The sequence below is a fragment of the Ursus americanus genome, chromosome 36 (assembly GCF_024610735.1).
Source record: "Ursus americanus isolate L20-20 chromosome 36, mUrsAme1.1.p, whole genome shotgun sequence".
Taxonomy (NCBI): domain Eukaryota; kingdom Metazoa; phylum Chordata; class Mammalia; order Carnivora; family Ursidae; genus Ursus; species Ursus americanus.
In genome coordinates this window covers 19,327,031-19,346,368 of record NC_142162.1, presented here as the reverse complement: position 1 = coordinate 19,346,368, position 19,338 = coordinate 19,327,031, and the positions used below count along the sequence as shown (strand labels likewise).

At 37.8% G+C, this 19,338-nt stretch overlaps 1 protein-coding gene across 1 annotated transcript in view; it reads left to right on the top strand.

The window, feature by feature from the left end:
• The window catches only part of AQR (aquarius intron-binding spliceosomal factor), an 83,861-nt gene extending 66,193 nt beyond the window's left edge, over positions 1-17,668 (top strand). The window contains exons 28-35 of the mRNA XM_045815898.2: positions 3,398-3,469; positions 4,530-4,717; positions 5,390-5,561; positions 7,702-7,872; positions 11,680-11,765; positions 13,136-13,310; positions 15,750-15,863; positions 17,052-17,668. Coding sequence (XP_045671854.1) covers positions 3,398-3,469; positions 4,530-4,717; positions 5,390-5,561; positions 7,702-7,872; positions 11,680-11,765; positions 13,136-13,310; positions 15,750-15,863; positions 17,052-17,384 — 1,311 coding nt within the window. The 3' untranslated portion in view covers positions 17,385-17,668. The remainder of the gene's footprint in view (positions 1-3,397; positions 3,470-4,529; positions 4,718-5,389; positions 5,562-7,701; positions 7,873-11,679; positions 11,766-13,135; positions 13,311-15,749; positions 15,864-17,051) is intronic.
• The last annotated feature ends 1,670 nt before the right edge of the window (positions 17,669-19,338 follow it).

Sequence of the window (19,338 nt, the reverse complement as noted above, 5' to 3'; positions counted from 1 at the left end):
CTATGTTAAAAAATCTCCAAACATAACTAAAAGCTATAAATATAATATTTGACAATGTTTTTCACCTATTACACATTTATATGCTTACATTGTTCATGTTTTAAATACACATCCACTCTCACTTACTTGTTCATTCAGTAGATGGAAGGCCTTCCATATAAGGATATGGAATACACTTCTTTATAAGACTGTAGATGAGATATTAAAATGATTTCATCATATGATAAAGACAGGAGAGCCTGATAACCCATGACTCGTTTAAAGTGGAATGTAATAAATAAGCAGTAAATTTGAACTTGCAGACTCTTTATAACTTTGCTAGTGATACTGGCCTAAACTCTGACTTTAATGCAAGTCATTTAACTTCTCTGCAGTTGGTTTATCTGTTGTTTAAAATAGGGTTTGCATACTGGTTTGAATTCAAATTTAGCATAGCATTTGTTATTAATGTAAGTGACAATTTTTAAATGTTGTGAGCTCACTGGAGGATAAGTGCTAAATAAATTCAAGGTGATAGAGTAGTTGCTGTCTTGGATGGAAGGTTCCTCAGCTGCAAGGTTAGCACGAGCATGATAATTTCTTAAAAGGTACTGTGAACTTACGGTAGTGGTGTGAACTTACCCTTTTGCAAATTATTAGTGAGAATTTTTCACCTAACTGTTTTGTTCTTGGAGCTGACATATACAATATGCTTTGTATTTGATATTAAATCATATCAGTTTAATAACAAAGGAAATGATGCAATCATAATTAACATTTTATGGTGTTGGGCAGCTTTTCACATCATATTCTTGAAAACACGACTTGGAGCTTATCAAACTTCCATTAACCATTTACTTACATAGTGCTATACGTACATAGTTAGCATGAGCGCTGATAGTATTCCTTAGATCTTTTATACTTTTAATTTTGAAGTTTTATTTTTATCAAACTTCCCCTACATCTAGTTTAAGCATTTAAAAACTTGTAGAGTATTTAACATGAAGAAAGGGCAGTCCCCTACTCCCCTGATTAACCATTCTTTCAACTCTTAGTATTTTCTGTGTTCTTTTTATCTGTATCAATAAAGAATGTTAAATTTGCATTTTAGGGGCATCTGGGTGGCTCAGTTGGTTAAGCATCTGCCTTTATGGCTCAGGTGATGATTCCAGGGTTCTGGGATCAAGCCCCACATCAGGCTCCCTACTCAGCGGGGAGCCTGCTTCTCCCTCTGCCTGCCACTCCCCCTGCCTGCCGCTCCCCCTGTTTACGCTCTTTCTCTCTTTTTCTGTCAAATAAATAGATAAAATCTTTATTTATAAATAAATAAATAAATTTGCATTTTCAACATTGTCTTTTGACCCTGTGCCAGGCCCCGGGGAGACATGCATACAAAGTCATGTGGTCTTTTCCTTCCTTAATATGCCCAATATGGTTGTGAGGTTTAATCACAATTTTGCTTTGTGATTAAAATCACTTTTTAAAAAGCAGAATCTATAGATACATTTTTTGTAAGTTAAATTGCATTAGGTTTTCAGAGTTATTTTTCAGAGAGCAGGCTCTTTAAGCCATCTTGAGCTGCTGCCACTCTGTTTTGCATATCGTGTCTGTTATCTTCAGAGTCCACACAGGGATGTGTGAGAAAATGTGGATCCTAGAACTCCTCCTCCTAAGCTCCCATGAGGATGACCTAATTAATCCTTGTAATAGGGAAATTCAGCATCAGATAGAGCTAGAGAAGACACCTGTCCACATACTTTTAGGTATTTTCAATAACAGTACAGAATTGAACCTTAACTTTCATCTTTGGATGTCCAATGGAAATTCATGTCAGCTACTTGTCTTAGACAAAGAGATGCAAGCACAGTTTGGTAAAAATGAGTAACAGAAATTATAGTGTATGTAAACAATTCATTTAAAAACAGAGTTAATAGGGTAGCCTGGCAGGATAGCTGAAACTGAAAAAATAATCATAATAAAATAAATAAAAAATAAAAGAGTTAATTAAGCATTAAGAGTAAATATGCTCCTACCTTCCACCTTCCTAGGAAACAAAATAAGAGGAGAAAACTTTAAAAACACAAAACAAAGGAACTCTAATTTGTCCTTAGTGAGATTCTCAAAGAAGGTATTTTACCAGTAAGACAAGGAAGAGGATGTCACACTAAGTAACAAGCAGAATTAGAAGTGGAGGGGAAGGAAAACATGTTGAGAATAGATCTAGAAGAGAATTGAGCAGATGGGAGAGCAGTAATCATCAAAGAGAGAATGAAATTTCCTTATGTTGAAGAAAGACTTGATTTTACATTATTTTACAAATGTGCAGTGCCTGATGCTACTGGAAACTGGGCTAGTGGAAGGATGCAGGCATCAAACAAGTAAATATACAGATAGAACTACAAATTGTGATGTGCTGTGAGACAAAGGAACAGAGTTCTGTGAAATCAGTTTTAACTTGGGAGGTCAGAGAATATGTGGATAAAGTGGGTTTTAAGCTGGTACTTTAAGAATGAGGAAGACCCAAGCAGACAAAAAATGAAGAGTGAGTAGTATTGCAGAGGGCCTAAGGCCAGAGTGGTTTTGCCATTTCTAAGAAAATGAAATAGGCCAACGTGGTTGAAGTTGAATTAGTAAAGGAGAATGTGGCATTTAAGATAGGAGAGGAAGACAGGCCAAATTGAATATAGGCCTGTATTAATATAGATTAATACATCTCTTACAGGCCATGTTCAGGGATTTTTTTCCTAAGGTAATTGGAAGCTAATGAAGGGTTTGAAACCAGTTGGTGACATGATCTGATGCCAGTTGTATCAGTGTTTTAGGGGAGGTAAACCAGGAAGGGGAGGGGCTAGTAAAAGACTTCTGGCAGTAGTCAGAGCAGTGGCTTAGATTTTAGTGGTGGTGGTAGTAGAAATGGAGAAAGAGTTTTGAAGACAAAATTGCATGCTTTGATGACAGACTGAATCCAGAAGTGTAACAGAGGTAGATCGTCAAGTGCTGGGTGGGATTCATAAGGGGAGAAAAAATACCCCAAAATGCTACCTAGGGTAAGAGTACCAATGGAAATGACCTCATATATAATCATAAATAGATTCTTGCTTATGTAGAACTTAATGAACTGAATTGAAAATAACTTAATTGGTATGCAGTGCAAGAAATGATGCAGGATCTCTTCAAGGTAGAATTGTATGTTCAGGGGTCTTCCCTGCGGTTACAGACTTGAACTAAAAAAGCAGGGGCATCGTGATAAAAAAGATCATGAACTTTCTGTTTGAATAATTTGTATGATTTTTTTTTAATCTGAAATTATTTGGGGTTTTTTTTTTTTTTTTTTTGGATAGTTGTTATAGTTATGGTGGTAGTTGTTTGGCTTTCAAGCTGTCTTTTTGACAAGCTTTCGTTTTTCTCCATTTCTCAGTATGACAACATTTTAATGGAAGAGGCTGCACAGATCCTGGAGATAGAAACTTTTATACCCCTTCTTCTACAGGTAAGAAGTGGAGATCTGAGACAAAGAAAGAAGGATTCCGGGGGGCAGTGTCAAAAAGCTACACAGTTTTGGGGTGCTAATTGTCATAATTATATATTCTCTTTAACTTCATTATGTTTGCTATTCTATTTTAAGCCTATAAACTTCCTTTAATCTATTCACTGGTTATTTAGTAGTTTGTTTTGTTTCCGGGAGTACTATTTAAAAATTCGTAGTTTATCTTTAAGTTTTGAAAAGACTTAGTAATTTTAATCAAGAAAATTACATTGTTATGCAGTCTGGAGGGTAGATGAGCTATTTTTTTCATTTCTTTTGTTAGAGTTGGTTCTAGAATTGTTTTTGATGTTCACTGAGTACATTGCTTTTCTTTATTTTATGCCTAAATTTTTCTGAGCTAAATACCGATGTTTAAGAATATTTCTTATCGTACAATAGTCTTTACTGTGGAAGAATTAAAAACAAAATGTGGAATTCCCAATTTAAGAATAGAGACTGCTTTAATTTATAGATAAATTGGGTTCTAAAAGTTGTTTTATAAGCCAAGTTATTTGGGACTTGGCATGCGTTTTATCAGGGTATGTTTCAAGGAACAAGGAGATGTGTAAAGTAGAAAATCGAAGTAGTAGTATGGGAAATTAAAAACGTAATTTTTACTGCTTTGGGGGTTTTCAGACTGGCTCTTGGCATAATTGTAATACAAAGCATCTACTTTGACATTTGTCCACTTCCCTGCTTGGGCACCCTTTGCCTAATTCTGACCTGAGTCTCCCAGACCCCTTTGGCTTGCCTTACCTGTCAATTAGGGTAATTCCACACTTGCATTCTCAATCCCTCCACCTTCCCTCACCCACTGTCAGTCACAAGGGTGATGGCACGTATTTGTGGTTCACAAGTCATTCTGTAAATTTTCCAGCTTTCTCTCTGTGGAGCTGCTGAATAAGAATTAGTAAGCCAATAAAGCCGTTTTTTAAATAGCGGGACTCTTGAGCGACTAATTAGAGACTAAAAGGACAATATATTGATCAGAATATTTTGTCATCTCTTCACTTTTCATTTCTAGAACCCTCAAGATGGTTTTAGCCGACTGAAACGCTGGATTATGATCGGTGATCATCACCAGTTGCCTCCAGTCATTAAGAATATGGCCTTTCAGAAGTATTCAAACATGGAGCAGTCTCTCTTCACTCGCTTTGTCCGGGTTGGAGTTCCTACTGTGGACCTTGATGCCCAAGGAAGAGCCAGGGCAAGGTGAAGGAGCCTTAAGTACTCCTTTATTTAAGGACCCCAGCTCCACGATCCAACTATTTGATAGCATATTCAGTAGAGACTCTAGAGTTCTCTGTTGTCTAGGAACCTGCCATCTACAAATCTGAAAGCACCTGTATTGCTTTCTGCATGGCGTGTGAACTGACTGAGTTATTTCTGCACTTCATTCACTGAGATTAATTTATATGACTTGTAAACTAAAGCTTCTTTTCACGGTCCCTTCCTCTTTCTCCATGCCCCCAGAAGATATATCGTTAATATGAATATCATTTTGAAATCTAAAGCAAAAGGTGAACAAGAGGAAAACACACCAGTTCTTACTTACATTAAGTGTACAGGCCCTATCTCATAATTACCTCAAAATATTCCTCAATTTACAGACTCTTCCCTAATTTTTTTTATTTAAGGAGTAAAGATAGCATTTACCTCAGAACACAATAGAGCTTCATTTCTATAATATCAAGTCTTCTGACCTTTGGTCACTTGAAGCAGGGAGGCAAGTTGAAAAACCATTATTGCTAAAAAGATGAGTGCAAAATGGTGAACATGAAAATTAAAAGGAAGAGCACAGCTCCTTAGGAACCCCCTTATGTATATTAAAAGGAGATTTTGCATCACTAATATTTCCTGTTGCGGGGGGTTGTCTTTGGAAAGCTTATGTAACCTCTACAACTGGCGATACAAGAATCTGGGAAACCTACCCCACGTGCAGCTCTTGCCAGAGTTTAGTACAGCAAATGCTGGCCTGCTTTACGACTTCCAGCTCATCAATGTGGAAGATTTTCAAGGAGTGGGAGAGTCTGAACCTAATCCTTATTTTTATCAGGTAAGAAAAAACATAAAACTTTTAAGTTTATTTTGCATTAACTAGCTGAATTACTACCTAAATCAGTAATACTGAACCATTTGGCTGGCCATTGAAAAAACAAAATTAAGTTCCCACTTCACACACAACACAAAAATTTCTGTTTCAGGTAGATTCAAGATATATACACCAAAGAAAAGAAACTATAAACACACTAGAAAGAAGAAGATACTGATTTAATATATAATATATACAGACATAGTATATATATATTTATAATAGATAACGTTAGGGTAAGAAAGGTCTTAAGCTCATTACCAAAAACAGAAATCATAAAGAAAAATATTGATTGGAGACCAAAATTTATTTCCAAGACTTAACAGACTGTGGGTTGAATTCTGAATATATATACAGAACTCCTATAAATCACTTTTTAAAATAATCAACACCCCAACAGAAAAATGAATAAGGTTAAGAATATGCAGTTCACAAAAAAAGAGATTTGTAGCAAGTATAAGCCACTGGACTGCATTTTCACCTCTGATAATACTCAGTGTGGAGTAGGTTTAGGGAAATTCTATACTCAACCAATGCTGGAAGGAAAGCAGTTTGGTGAACAGATTGTCAGTATGTATTAAAAGCAGTGTCCTCACTCTGAAGAATTTATCCTAAAAAATAAATGGACAAGTTTGCAAAAACTTATATACTGAAATGTCCATCAGATCTTTTTCTTTCACTGCATATTATTTTAGAAATGAGAAACCAAAGTACCTATCAGTAGGGATTAATTACATTATTGCCTATTCCATATAATGAATAGGCACTGAGTATGATAACATTATAACTTTGTTTACTGAAAAAATGTTTATGTTAAATATTAAATGAAAAAAACTAGGTTGCAAAATATATTTTATAGTGTCCTATTTTTTTTAAAGATTTATATTTATTTATTAGGAGAGAGAGAGAGTGGGGGTGGGGGAGTGCAGGCTGCAGAGGGAGAGGGGGAGAATCTCAAGCAGACTCCCCCGAGCATGGAGCTTGACACAGGGCTTGATCCTACAACCCTGAGATCATGACCTGAGCTGAAATCAAGAGTCAGATGCTTAACCAACTGAGGCACCCAGGCGCCCCATCTGATTTTATTAAGAGGAACAGCAAAACATAGAAGTATATACAGATAATGTCTATAAAAAGATCCAGCAGCATATACACCAAAAGGTTGTTTTTGTTTTGTTTTGTTTTTATCTATACTAATAGAGCTGATGCTTAGATAAAGGTAGTTTGCTATCAGTACAGACAGTGGAAAGATTTACAGACATGTGACTTCTTTTCCCTCCTGTCTTCCAAAGAACTAGAAAAGTTAAATGAAAGAGGTTAACTCAAGCTGTGAGAGCATAACCAAGAACCAGAATATATTTAAATGATTTTCCTGAAGGTGTTCCAGAATTTTATTTTTGCCTTTACATGAAAACCAGCTTGTCTTCCTTTTTTGATTTTCATGTTATGTTTTATGTTCTTGTTTTACTTTCTTCTCTCATCTAATGCTTTTAATTTAGTCTCTGCTGTACTGGGCAGAGCAGCCTTGTGTATGCTTCGTCGCTTTCAGGTTCAGCTAAGCATAAATGTAAGCCAGACAACCAGTTTGAGGCCGCATCCTCTCCCCACTGAGAGTGGTCTCTCTATAAGGGGAGAACAAACACAAAAAATACTAAGAAGAGTAAGGAAAAAGAAAAAACAATACCCCAAATTTTGAGAGTCCATTACAGTACTGCTGGATACATGGGCTGTTAGACTAGATTTTCTCCTGGCTTCTTAGATGGTCACCTTGCTTCTTTGTATTAAGATTTCTTTTACACCTCCAGTTGCAGTACACCGTAGCACAGTATTACTGATCGGTGTTATGACTGTTGTGGTCCCAGAAATATTAAGCCTTTAAGTTGGTAACTTTTACTTTATGGTTATTCCATATATACTCTTTTTATTTATCAGTGTTAACCTAGGATAGGATTATTCTTTAGTTTTATGAAAGCTGTTCACTTGTCCAAGTTGAGTTCACTTCTTGAGGTGTGATAAATGAACAATTGTGCCAGTTAACCATTCTTTCTGCAAAATTGAAACAAAAGAAAAATAAATGCCTAATCTGATCATTTTTACATTACAGAATCTTGGAGAAGCAGAGTATGTCGTGGCACTTTTTATGTACATGTGTTTACTTGGGTACCCTGCTGATAAGATCAGTATTTTGACAACATATAATGGGCAGAAGCATCTTATTCGTGACATCATCAATAGACGATGTGGAAGCAATCCATTGATTGGAAGACCAAATAAGGTAGTTTTGTGAATATGATAGGTTCTCTTACTCATCGTGCTGGCAAGATGGGAAAATTTATCTTTATTACGAGTTATTTATATTGTTCTACTTTGTCTCTTTGCTATATCCTTTTAAGACGTAAGAAAATGAAATAATAGGAACTATAAATAATTCTCTCACAGGCCTGTCTGACAGTGTTATGGGTTTGCTGTGAACTTCTATCTCAATTACCACATTGAAGATTTTTTTTTATGGTAATCAGAAATAAATGATCCTAAAACTTTTTGTTGATAAAATGAAAGATAATGAAATTATATTATTTATGTACTGTTATAGTAGAAATAGGATTGTGGCATTTTTTTATTTTGTTATTTTGCAGAGGTATAATTTGTACTGCTTTTTATTGTATGTGTGTTCTTTCTTGAGAGTGAGGGAAGATTGTAGAGTACCTTCAGACCTGAGGATTATTGTTTTATACTTTTTTTATTTTTTGTGTAGTATGGAGTAATATCAAATAAATATGAAGATGCTTGATTATATCAATAAAGGACTGAAGGGTTAGAATAACAAATCTATTACTAATGATGAAATTAAGATTTTGATTGTAGACATGGCTGTATAGAAGCTCTTTCACTTTTTCTTGGAAATGATCCAAAAGTAACAGGAAAATGGGAGGAGGGAAAGACAAAAGACATTTTTAGTGAAATGACACAGATCAGGTGACTAAGATCAGGAAGAAAATGTGGGAAGAAGAGAATTTAGAGGAGCAGTCTTGAAAGCAGCAAAAACACTTTCTGAAGGTGAGTGGCACACTCTGAAGCATAAGAGCCACATTCCTGTTACTGAACAATGAATGTGGGAATTGGGGTGAGCAGAAGCCTTTCTGGTCCCAAATTGGTTCTAAGAAGCCTCCATGTGAGCCATGCTCACCCAAAAGCAGACTTGTCTCTACAGGAGCAGAGGAAAAGAGAACCTTCTGTTGTGAAAACCACCCAGCCTTTAGGAAGCCATCCAGCTCACCCCACCTTAGCCTCTGGCACATAGGTAATCTAAGAAACCATTTATTCAGCGATTAAATAGTGAGAAAAAGGAACCTAGCTCAAGCTCGATTTATATAGAGAAAAAGGAGGGCATCAAAACATACCGACAAGACATTTGCTTCAAAAACACGTTGGCCTGGAACAGATGAAAACTTTGAATACACATTTGGCTGTGAATTTTAAAATGTTTAATGAAGTAACCATTTCTATGGGGGAAGACTACAAAGCAGAGAAATTTAATAACTCAGGAAGAGATGAAATGTGCGCTAGAAGAAAATAAAAACACAGAAATGGAAACAGTTGAAAGGAGTGCAAGGACACACTGAACACTCCATGTAGAAAGTAAAAATGAAAAACTAATAACTTTGAAATATAGAAAGCTTAGAAGTAGAACAACCTCAGTATCTGAGTCCTTTTATTTATAACAGAAAAACTTAAATAATAAAGGAAAGTTATCCTCTTGTAACAAGAAGACAAAAGTGAAACGGCTCCAGGGCTGGGTTACAGAGCGACTCCATGATGTCATCAGAGACCGAGGTTCATTTCATCCTTCTGCTCTGCCATTCTGAGCGTGTGAGCCCAGTTCTCAGACAAGCTCTCCACATGGTCAGATTGGCAACAGAAATTTTCGGGGATTACATCCAAACGTAAGAGCAAAAGACTTAAATCCAAAATATAAGAACTCCTATAACAGTCGTTGTTAAATAAAGACAGCCCAATACAAAATTGGCGAACGAATAGACACTTCACACAGGAAGACATAGCAGTGGCCAGTAAGCACATGCAAAGTGCTTACCATCATTCTGTGTCAGAGGAATGCAGGTTAAAACTACAGTGAGTTACACTGCACACCAAATAGATTGGCTGAAATTGACAGGATTGACAGTGTACCAGTTGTTGACAAAGATGGGAGCACCTAGAACTCTGAATCTGGAACGACGCTGGTCAATGTGTGGAGTGGTACAGCACCTTTGAAAAACAGTTTGACAGTTTCTCATGAGGTTAAACATACACTTACCATACAGCTCAGCAATTTCACTCCTAGATATTCCTTCAAGAGCGGTGAAAAACATATGTCCACAAAAATACTTACACTATGAATTGCAGCTTTATTCAAGATAACCCCAAACCAAATGGAAACTGCTACAGTCACTGTGGAAAACAGTATGGAGGTTCCTCAGAAAGTTAAAAATAGAAATACCCTATGATCCAGCAATCACATACTGGGTATTTACGCAGAGAATACAAAAACACTAATTCAAAGGGGTACACACACCTCTGTGTTTATAGCAGCATTATTTACAATAGCCGGATTAAGGAAGCAGCCCAAGTGTCCATCGATTGATAAATGAATAAAGATGTGAGTGTGTGTGTGTGTGTGTATACACGTACACACATGGAGTATCGTTCAGCCATTTAAAATTAAATCCTGCCGTTTGCAACAACATGGATGGAGCTAGAGAGTGTAATGCTAAGCAAAGTAAGTCAGAGAAAGACAAATACCATATGATTTCACTGATGTGGAATTCAAAAAACAAAACCAATAAGCAAAGGGTGGAAAAAGACAAATTAAGAAACACTCAATTATTGAGAACAAACTGATGGGCAGGAGGATGGCCGGTTGGGTGAAATAGGTGTTGGGGAAAAAGGAGTGCACTTGCCATGACGAGCACCAGGTGATGTGTAGAATTGTTGAATCACTATATTGTACACCTAAAACTAATATAACACTGTATGATAACTACACTGGAATCAAAATTTAAAACAAAACAAAACCCCAAACCAGAAACAACCCAAATGACGTGAACAGGTAGATGGATCAACAAATGTGGTACATCTATTCATCAGAATACTATTCAACAGTCAAAAGGTAGGAACTTCTAACGGACACAGTGCATGGATGAATCTCGAAAACATGCCAAGTGAAAGAAGCCAAACAAAAAAGAATACGATTCCATTTTTAAGGAATCTTAGACAAAAAGTAATCCATAGTGACAGAAAGCAGATCAGTGTTCGCCCAGGGCTTGGGGATATGGTTTTGACTACAAAGAGCCCTGAGGTAATGGAAATCTTCACTTATCTAGGAGCATATATTGTCAAAATTTATCAAAGTAGGCACTTCAAGTGAGTGCATTTCATTATATGTAAATTATACTTCTGTGAAGTTGATTAAAAAGAAATGTTTTATAAAATTCCTTAAGGTACGGACCATGAATTATAGCCTGTGCAGATAAGCGTTTAAACTTTTTTTGTTGAGTTAGTGAAAAAGAGAAATGCCTGAGTGCCAATATCAGACTGAAACCTGCATGAACTTTACTATTTGTACGTATAGTTTCAAACTGAACAAGAAGCACTATGAAAATTACTTATTTTTTGTGTGTCAGAAGGGTGCTATCCATGAGAACTAAGAATATGTTAAATAATAAGTGAGCATACTAAGTTATACTGCTGGGCATCACGCTGGGATACCAGGTAATAAGATTAGCAGGTCCCTGCATCCGTGGAGTTGGGCAGTCTAGTAGGGGAAAGACAGTTAATTCCACAGATAGTCACTGGGTTGTCCGCAGAGGTAAAGATCAGTGCTGTAAGTGCAGTAACGTAGGGACATAGCCGAATCTGGTTACCGAGGTTTACTTCCTAGTGTTCATTAACTGGTTTTCGCAATTCCAAGTATATGATCATGTTTTCTCTTCAGGTTGATTATTTTAATGATAAGATTTTTATTTCTAGCATATTATTTAAGCACTTTTGAAAATATACCGTTTTTCCCATTTTTTCTTCCTAGGTGACAACTGTTGACAGATTTCAAGGTCAACAGAATGATTATATTCTTCTTTCTCTAGTACGAACCAGGGCAGTGGGCCATCTGAGGTACCTAAGGAAAACTTTTATATTATTGAGATGTATTATCTGCTTCAATTTTGAACTTCTTGGGCTTAGTGGGTTTAAATTTTTTTAAGTTTAAAACATAATTAATTGTTACGGCAGCATTTGGCAAGCTTTTTGTTGCAGTGTAACAATATCAGATTCTTCATAGAGTTAACTATTGTCATTGCTTCTGAATTTTTTGAGTCTTAAATATTTTAGTACATTTACTTTTTAGTCTGAAGTAACACTCAAAAGATAGCATTTTATAATAAAATCTTAATATATATCTTAAATTTGTTGGAAACAGTGTCAGAAATTAAAAGAGGTAAGGTGGTAAAAAGAGTCTTCAGAGTATGTTTTTCATTGCACAGGATTTCTGACTTTTTTCCCACACAGTCTTTCAGCTTCACTGTTAGAGGATAAAGGAACCATTTGTTCTCCCAGGATTAAGAATTGTCAAAACAAACAATAATCTATTTTTATCATTTATTGTGATGTATTTATGTGCTAGAGATTTATGGGAATAATATCTTCTTATTACAAAGCAGCTGTTTAGTTTTATATAAACCTTCATCTCATATGACATACTAACATATAATGAGAGTTCATTTTATTATTTTATTTGGGAGATATAAAGAGAAAAGTCTCCAAGCTATTTATTATTTTATTTAGGAGATATAAAGGGAAAAGTCTCCAAGCTGTTATAATGTTGTCATTAAGTCAAAATCTATTTGGAGCTTAGCCCAGTGATCAAGTTCCATTAGACTGATAACTTTTACATAAGAGTAAACAAAGATGTAATGTTTTGAGAAATTGTTTCAAAACTATTGCATCCTAAAATAGTTTATTTTTGCTTACTTATCAAACATGTATTTGGAGACGAATTTTTCTAAAAAGCAGTTCTTTTTCCGCATTGAGATTTAGAGCTGCTGTCTGAATGGGGCATCATTATGATTTACATAATTAAAATCTCCAAAATCATAGTATGAAGACGTGAATAATGCCTCATCCCCTCCCATCTTTTTTCTTACTGTGTCGTGCTTTTGTCTTTTTCACATTCTTGTGACTTGACTTCTTGTTCCATAATTCTAATGTAGCTACTTAGACCTTTTAATCAGTGCATTAGTCATGATTTCTCCCCTCACAAAAACATAAACATCAACATAGAGGTTAGTGATAAAGCAGTAGCTTTACTTGGTTTAACTAGTCACTTAATATTGATTAACTGAATGTATTCTCTTCAAGTTTTTAAGAAGCTTAACTTTTTATTGCCATAGCTTAATGGAATATTTAGTAGAATAAGTAAATTAAAAAAAAGCTGCGTACATATGTTATTAATCTTGAACTATGCTAATTACTTTTGTTTCCCAAAGGGATGTCCGTCGCTTAGTTGTGGCCATGTCTAGAGCCAGACTTGGACTGTATATCTTCGCAAGAGTATCCCTCTTCCAGAACTGTTTTGAACTAACTCCAGCTTTCAGCCAGCTTACTGCCCGTCCACTTCATTTGCATATAATTCCAACAGAACCTTTCCCAACCAGCAGAAAGGTAGGACTCTTTCTTCATGGTGTAGAGCAGCACTTTCCTATAGACGGCCACAGTAGCTAGGAACAGCCTCACCTGGATCATCCGATCACTGGCGTAGAGTGCTCCTTACACTGTGGAACTGAATTAGACTTCCTGTGCAAAATAATAATACATGCTGACGTTTACTGAGTATTCGCTATGTATCAGGCAGTTAGTCTTTCCATACGTTATCTCATTTCATCTCACTTAATAGTCCTGTTCGGTTGGTTTTCTTATTAACCCCATTTTACACATGAGGAAACGGGATTACCAAAGCTAAGTGGTTTGGTCATGCATCTCATAGATGGAGAATCCAAGATTTGAAAACCCAGGCAGTGTGACGCCAGAATCCATGTTAATCACTGTACTATACTGCCTCTGTTCAGCTCTTTAAGGAGAACTTAACTAATTAAAACAGAGTAATAAATGGCTTAGCTCTTGGAGAACCCTTCAGAAACCTACACTTTGGAGAATGTAGGAGGGGACAGCAACAAAGGACATACTCAGAAGTGCCACTCCCCTCCTTTCTCATCCCTGCTACCCTTTTCATATCCCTCCTCATTGCTCCCCTTTCCCACCCGCCTCTCCAGTCCCTTTAGTTTCAGGTTTATCCTTCCTATACTCCTTTTGCATAAAGAAGCAAATACGTGTTTATTTTCTTATATTGTTTTCTTTCTTTCATAAAGGTTAGCATACTAACTCATCTTTAGGTTGTGACTTTTGGGCTTTGCATGTTTCATTTAATACAGTGTCTTAGAGGTCCATTTGGGTTTTAAATAAAGGTGTTTTAAATGTTCACAGTACACTTCTTTCTCTCCCTCTGAAGAAAAAGATGAGATTATGTGTGTCTGTTTTATACTAAGGCTGAGTACTTTTTTTTTTTTTTTTTTAAGAAATGCTGCTGTGGAGGAATAGAAGGATAAGATGGAATGATATGATGGGGTGGGGCCATGTGAAGCCTTGTATGTCAGCCTCTGAAATCTGGACGTAGTCCTGTAGCTCAGAGTCTTCAATCTTTTGTGGGCTGATTATCACACAGGCAGATTCCTAATGCAAGGTCTGAGGCACAGTCTTCTTACGCAGAGGCCGCAGGGGCAAGTGGAGGCACATGGAGATCAGGCAGTGCCAGTGAACAGAAGGCTTGAAAACCAGTGCTTTACCCAACACGTGGGGGACTAAGGTCTAAGAGCATCTCCCCATCTTCAGCTCAGGAGACCCGTGTCGGAGGCAGAGAGGGCTGCACAGCTAGTGCCTGCGTCTCAGAAGAGGCAGCTCCCAGCAGAGCCACCAGAAAATAAGCAAACAAATAAACCAAACACAAAATCTTCCATGTTGTGAAGGCCGTGTTTCGTAGTTGTAACAGCATGGCAGTCTTTGCACACAGGTGTGACCCTCGCAGAAAGTGACCGCTATCAAAAGAACACCTGCCTACGTGTGATACTGCCATCCTGCTTAATTCTGAGAAATACTATTTAATACACTTACTATTTCTGACGTTATGTGCGCTAATTCGTTGCTTTATGGTAAAAATACTTCTCTTGATAGAAGTTTTTTACCTTTATGGTTTTCTGAACTGTCATCTACAGTAAGAAAGGGTGAGACTCTATGTAAACAGTTTATAATTGGCCATAAATAGGAAACTTGTTCATCTTTAGGATGGCTTAGGGAGAAGTGCAAGTTTTTTATGGTCTTCATTCGCTTTACCACTTGACCTGCACTGGTAGAGCAGTGTTTCTCAGATGGTTCAGAAACTACTGCATCAGCATCCCCTCGTTCTCGGTCAGACCTGCCGAATCTCAGTCTCTGGGAGCTGGAGCCAGCCTCACAGTTTAACAGCCCTCCCCAGTAGTTCTGAAACGTACCACAAAGTTTGGACTTCAGTATCCGACCGTGCCCTTCATTAGTAAAAAAACCTTTTGAATATTCACCCTCATGACTAACATTCTGTAAATTAAATAACAGTAATGTTAGCTTATTTTTAGAAAAACATAAATAGGGAAAATAGTTTTAATATTTTCTTTCTGAATAAACTTGAAAATTGCCTTTGGAGCATATAAGGTAGTAGAGATCATACTTCGGGCCATGTTGATTTTTCTCTCTACTCAAATGACCATGTATCTGTTCCTCTTCCAAATGGGTTCCTAGACCCAAACTCCTGTTTTACTTTCCAGCCTGAAATTAAGAGGTAGTACTTTCGTTCTCTTCTAGTCTCTACCTTTTGCTAAATTCAAATCGAATCTCTCTTCTCTTTATGAAGTCGTTATGGGGCTCTCACACTTTCATCTTAACGTTCTGGTACTATTCTGATGTCTTCCAAACCCTAGTAGTGCTTATCCATGAGGTGGAGACATGGGCACCTGGAATGTTCGCTTTTAGCATATCAAATCTTTCAGTGTCCCTAACTTTCTCTTTGCCTTCTAGAATGGAGAGCGACCATCTCACGAAGTACAGATAATAAAGAACATGCCCCAGATGGCAAACTTTGTATACAACATGTACCTGCATTTGATACAGACCACGCATCATTATCATCAGGTGCGCTTTCTCAGAATTCACTCTTACTTTTCTTGTTGGAGAAGGAGTCTTCTTTGCAGACTACACCTTTAAAGTACTCAATTCCTTGTGGGAAACCAGCTAAACCAAACAAGGTTGCCATTATTCATGTAACATCCATATTTTTATAACACCTTTATGTAGATGTAATTTGGCCTACAGTAAATTCCACATGTTTTTAAAGCATCTAAATTAATATGTTCTGACATATGTATATACCTGTGAAACCATCACCACAATCAAGATCATGAACATACCCATTATCTCCAAAAGTTTCCTCGTGCCCCTTGGTAGCCCTTCTCATCCTTCACCAGTCCCTTTCCCACCTTTTCTAGGCAGCCAGGGATCTTACCCTCCTTCTGTAGCCCCTTCCTTTTTATTGCCGAATAATATTCCATTATATGGACCTACCAGGTATACCCATTGACCTGTTGATGAACATTTGGGTTCTTTCCAACTTTGGCTATTACAAAGAAAGCTGCTATGAACATTCTTGTACCAGTCTTTGTATTTTCTTCGGGGTAAATCCCTAGGAGCAGAATAGCTGAAAAATAGAGTAATATGTGTTCAGCTTTTTAAGAAACTGCCCACCCACTTGTGAAGTAGTTGCACCGCACTCCCAGCAGCAGTGCGCGAGAGCTGCGGGTGCTCCACATGCCCACCCGCACTTGTTATGGGTGGTCTTTTTATTTTAGCCGTTCTAAAGGAGAGGCTAAGCACAGAGAGCTGCTCCCGTGTTCTGCTTGAGTGCGGACAGAAGCTTCGTGCCATGCTGCTCCCTCTCTGCGGTGGTTTTGTCTGAAGGCTTGGTTCTTCCCCACCCTTCACATGGCTCCTTGATTGAGGTTGGCCCTTGCTTCAGTTGTGTGGATTAGTCCTAATCAGCCACTGTTTTTGCAGAAGTGTTACAGCGAATTTATTTACTAAAAAAGCTAATAGATTTTCGTATTATTTTCTTCTCTGAAGATTTAATACATACTTTGATCTTTGGAGTCAGCAAGACCTAGGCCATTGCCATCAGAGTTATGTTTTTACTATAAAATGGCCAGCAGTGTTTTAGAGAACTTTCAATTGAACGGTAGCTATTAGTAAGTACATGTGAGAGCTTAGCTTTGTAAGCCAGTGTTTTTTTCATTGGAGTTCATATTGGTGTTTTCTGGTTTTCATTAGACTTTATTACAGCTGCCACCTGCTATGGTAGAAGAAGGTGAGGAATTGCAAAGTCAGGAAACAGAGCTGGAAACCGAAGAAGAGGCCAGTCCTGCTCAAACTGACCTATCCAGTCTGACAGATGCCACCTCCAGTCAAGAATCGTCAGCCTCTCGGAATGAGGCCACCTGCAGTCAGACGGAGAGCACCCCCAGTGAGACAGGAGCTAGTTCTCATTCGGAAGCCACCCCTGCTGCATCTGACACCACTGCTGCTGTGGCAGGACCTGTAGCTGTGTCAGCAGAGGCTCACGCCCCTCAAGATGTCACACCGGCCCCAGAGGAGACCAAGTAGCCCAACCGTGGCCTTTCTTAGGGAGGACATTTCTTTCATAAAGTCTAAGTAAAGCTACTTTTTTGTATTTTATATTTGCTCTGCTCTTTCAGGGTACTAATTAGTGTTCTTTTGGTAACCGATCTCAGTGTTTGTCTTCTTGGATGTATTTAAAAGAAAATTGTATGTGTGTGAACAACCTCAGTTTCATTTGTTCAGTCAGAAGGGCAAATAGCCATTCCTTTGATATTTTTATAATTGAATGTATCTGTAATCATACCTATATTAAAAGAATTTCCTATAAATACACAAGACGTACTTTCCATTTTCAGTGAACTTCTCTAAAGAAAAGGACAGAATACACCAAAATTAACTATAAACGCCCTTAAGTGGTCTAATTGGGAGGAAGTTGTTTCTTCTCTCATAGTATCAGATACTCAAGTTGTGTTTCCTTTTTTCCTACCTTTCTTGGCTGCCTTTCTTGATACAGAGGCATTAACAGTCACAGATAGATACAGATTTCTCCAGTCAGTTGAGTTTCCTTCCTCCACGTCTCATAATGTATTAGAACCACCTAGGATGTCTGTTTATTCTTGGGGACCAGTCTAAACCTAATGAATCAAATCTCACAGTTAGGGCCCAGGTATCTGTATTTTAGTAAGTGCACCTAATGTTTGCACTGCTGGCAGAATGGCATCAAATCAAGCTGGTAAGGCTGAGTCAGGATATGTCATTCAGCTAAGCAAGAAGAAGCTGGCAAATCCATTTGGGCAAGAAGAAAGATCCAGAATCCAGGCAGTGAAAGTCAGTGAACTTAACTCCCCCGTGTAGGATAGAATTCTCACAAGGCAGAGGTTCTGAGTCTTCTGCTCTGTTTAGGTCTCTTGATAGATAACCAGCCACAAGGAGACCTTAAGGTAGAATGTGCTCAAGATTTGGGAGGGCAGAGATACTAGGACCTTGCTTTTCAAGTGTGGTTTGCAAACCAGCATCCACTGAGGCCCGTTAAAACTGTAGCAGCTTGGACTCTACCCCAGACCTATTAAATCCGAATCTCCTTTTCAGCAAAGTGCCCAGGTGATTTATATGCACTGTGTAGTTCGAGAAGCATTGTTCTGAGAGTGTTGTACCTGTCCTCAGCATGAATGAGAGGTAGAGTGATGAGTCTGTGATGTTGGGGTTGATAGTGAGTGTGACCAGTGTTTTCTGACATGGGACCTCTGCTTCTAAAGTTTCCTGGGCATAGTGGCCAGAAAAGAGATGAAGAAGGTTGGGAGAACGTGCCCACTACTTCTCTTCCCCATTTCGGCATCTGCTGGTGTGGCTGATGGGGAGCATTTCCCCAAAATATCCCCTCTAATGCCTCCACCTAAAGGCTTGACAGTGTTCAAAGAACCTTTGAAAAAATAGGCAAGAACTGCACACTGCCACTGACATGCTTCTGATCCTGACGTTTTGAAGGAATGAGTTCATAAGGAGATGAAACCGAGAAAATCAAGTCAATGATATCTTTGACCGACTAGCGTTTCCTCGGCCCTAGCTGTGGTGGAGACGAGTCAGGCCCTCATATAACAAGGTGTTACTGCATCAGAACACAGGAAAAGGAAAGTGCATGCCAGGGAAACTGTCCTAGGAAACCTTGGTCTATTTGTACCGCCGGAGTAAGGACTGAGCCAGATAGTGTGTTACATAATTTCTCTGATGCTAAGAATTTGGAAGCAGGTGTTGTGGGCATCTGTATGAGGAATAGCACTCAACAGAATTATTCTCATTCTGTGAATATTCTAGTAGCAGGCCAAGTGAGAGGTAAAGAAGCTTTACTGTATTACTGTGTTTCCTGGAAGAGATTGATTTTTCTCTCTACCCTTTAGAGGATATAAATCATGATACCTGCAACCAAAATATGCAAACTATTACACTGCTTTCTCATTAAGTAAACCATTTTCCAGGCACCATATATCACTCTGTCTAGGTA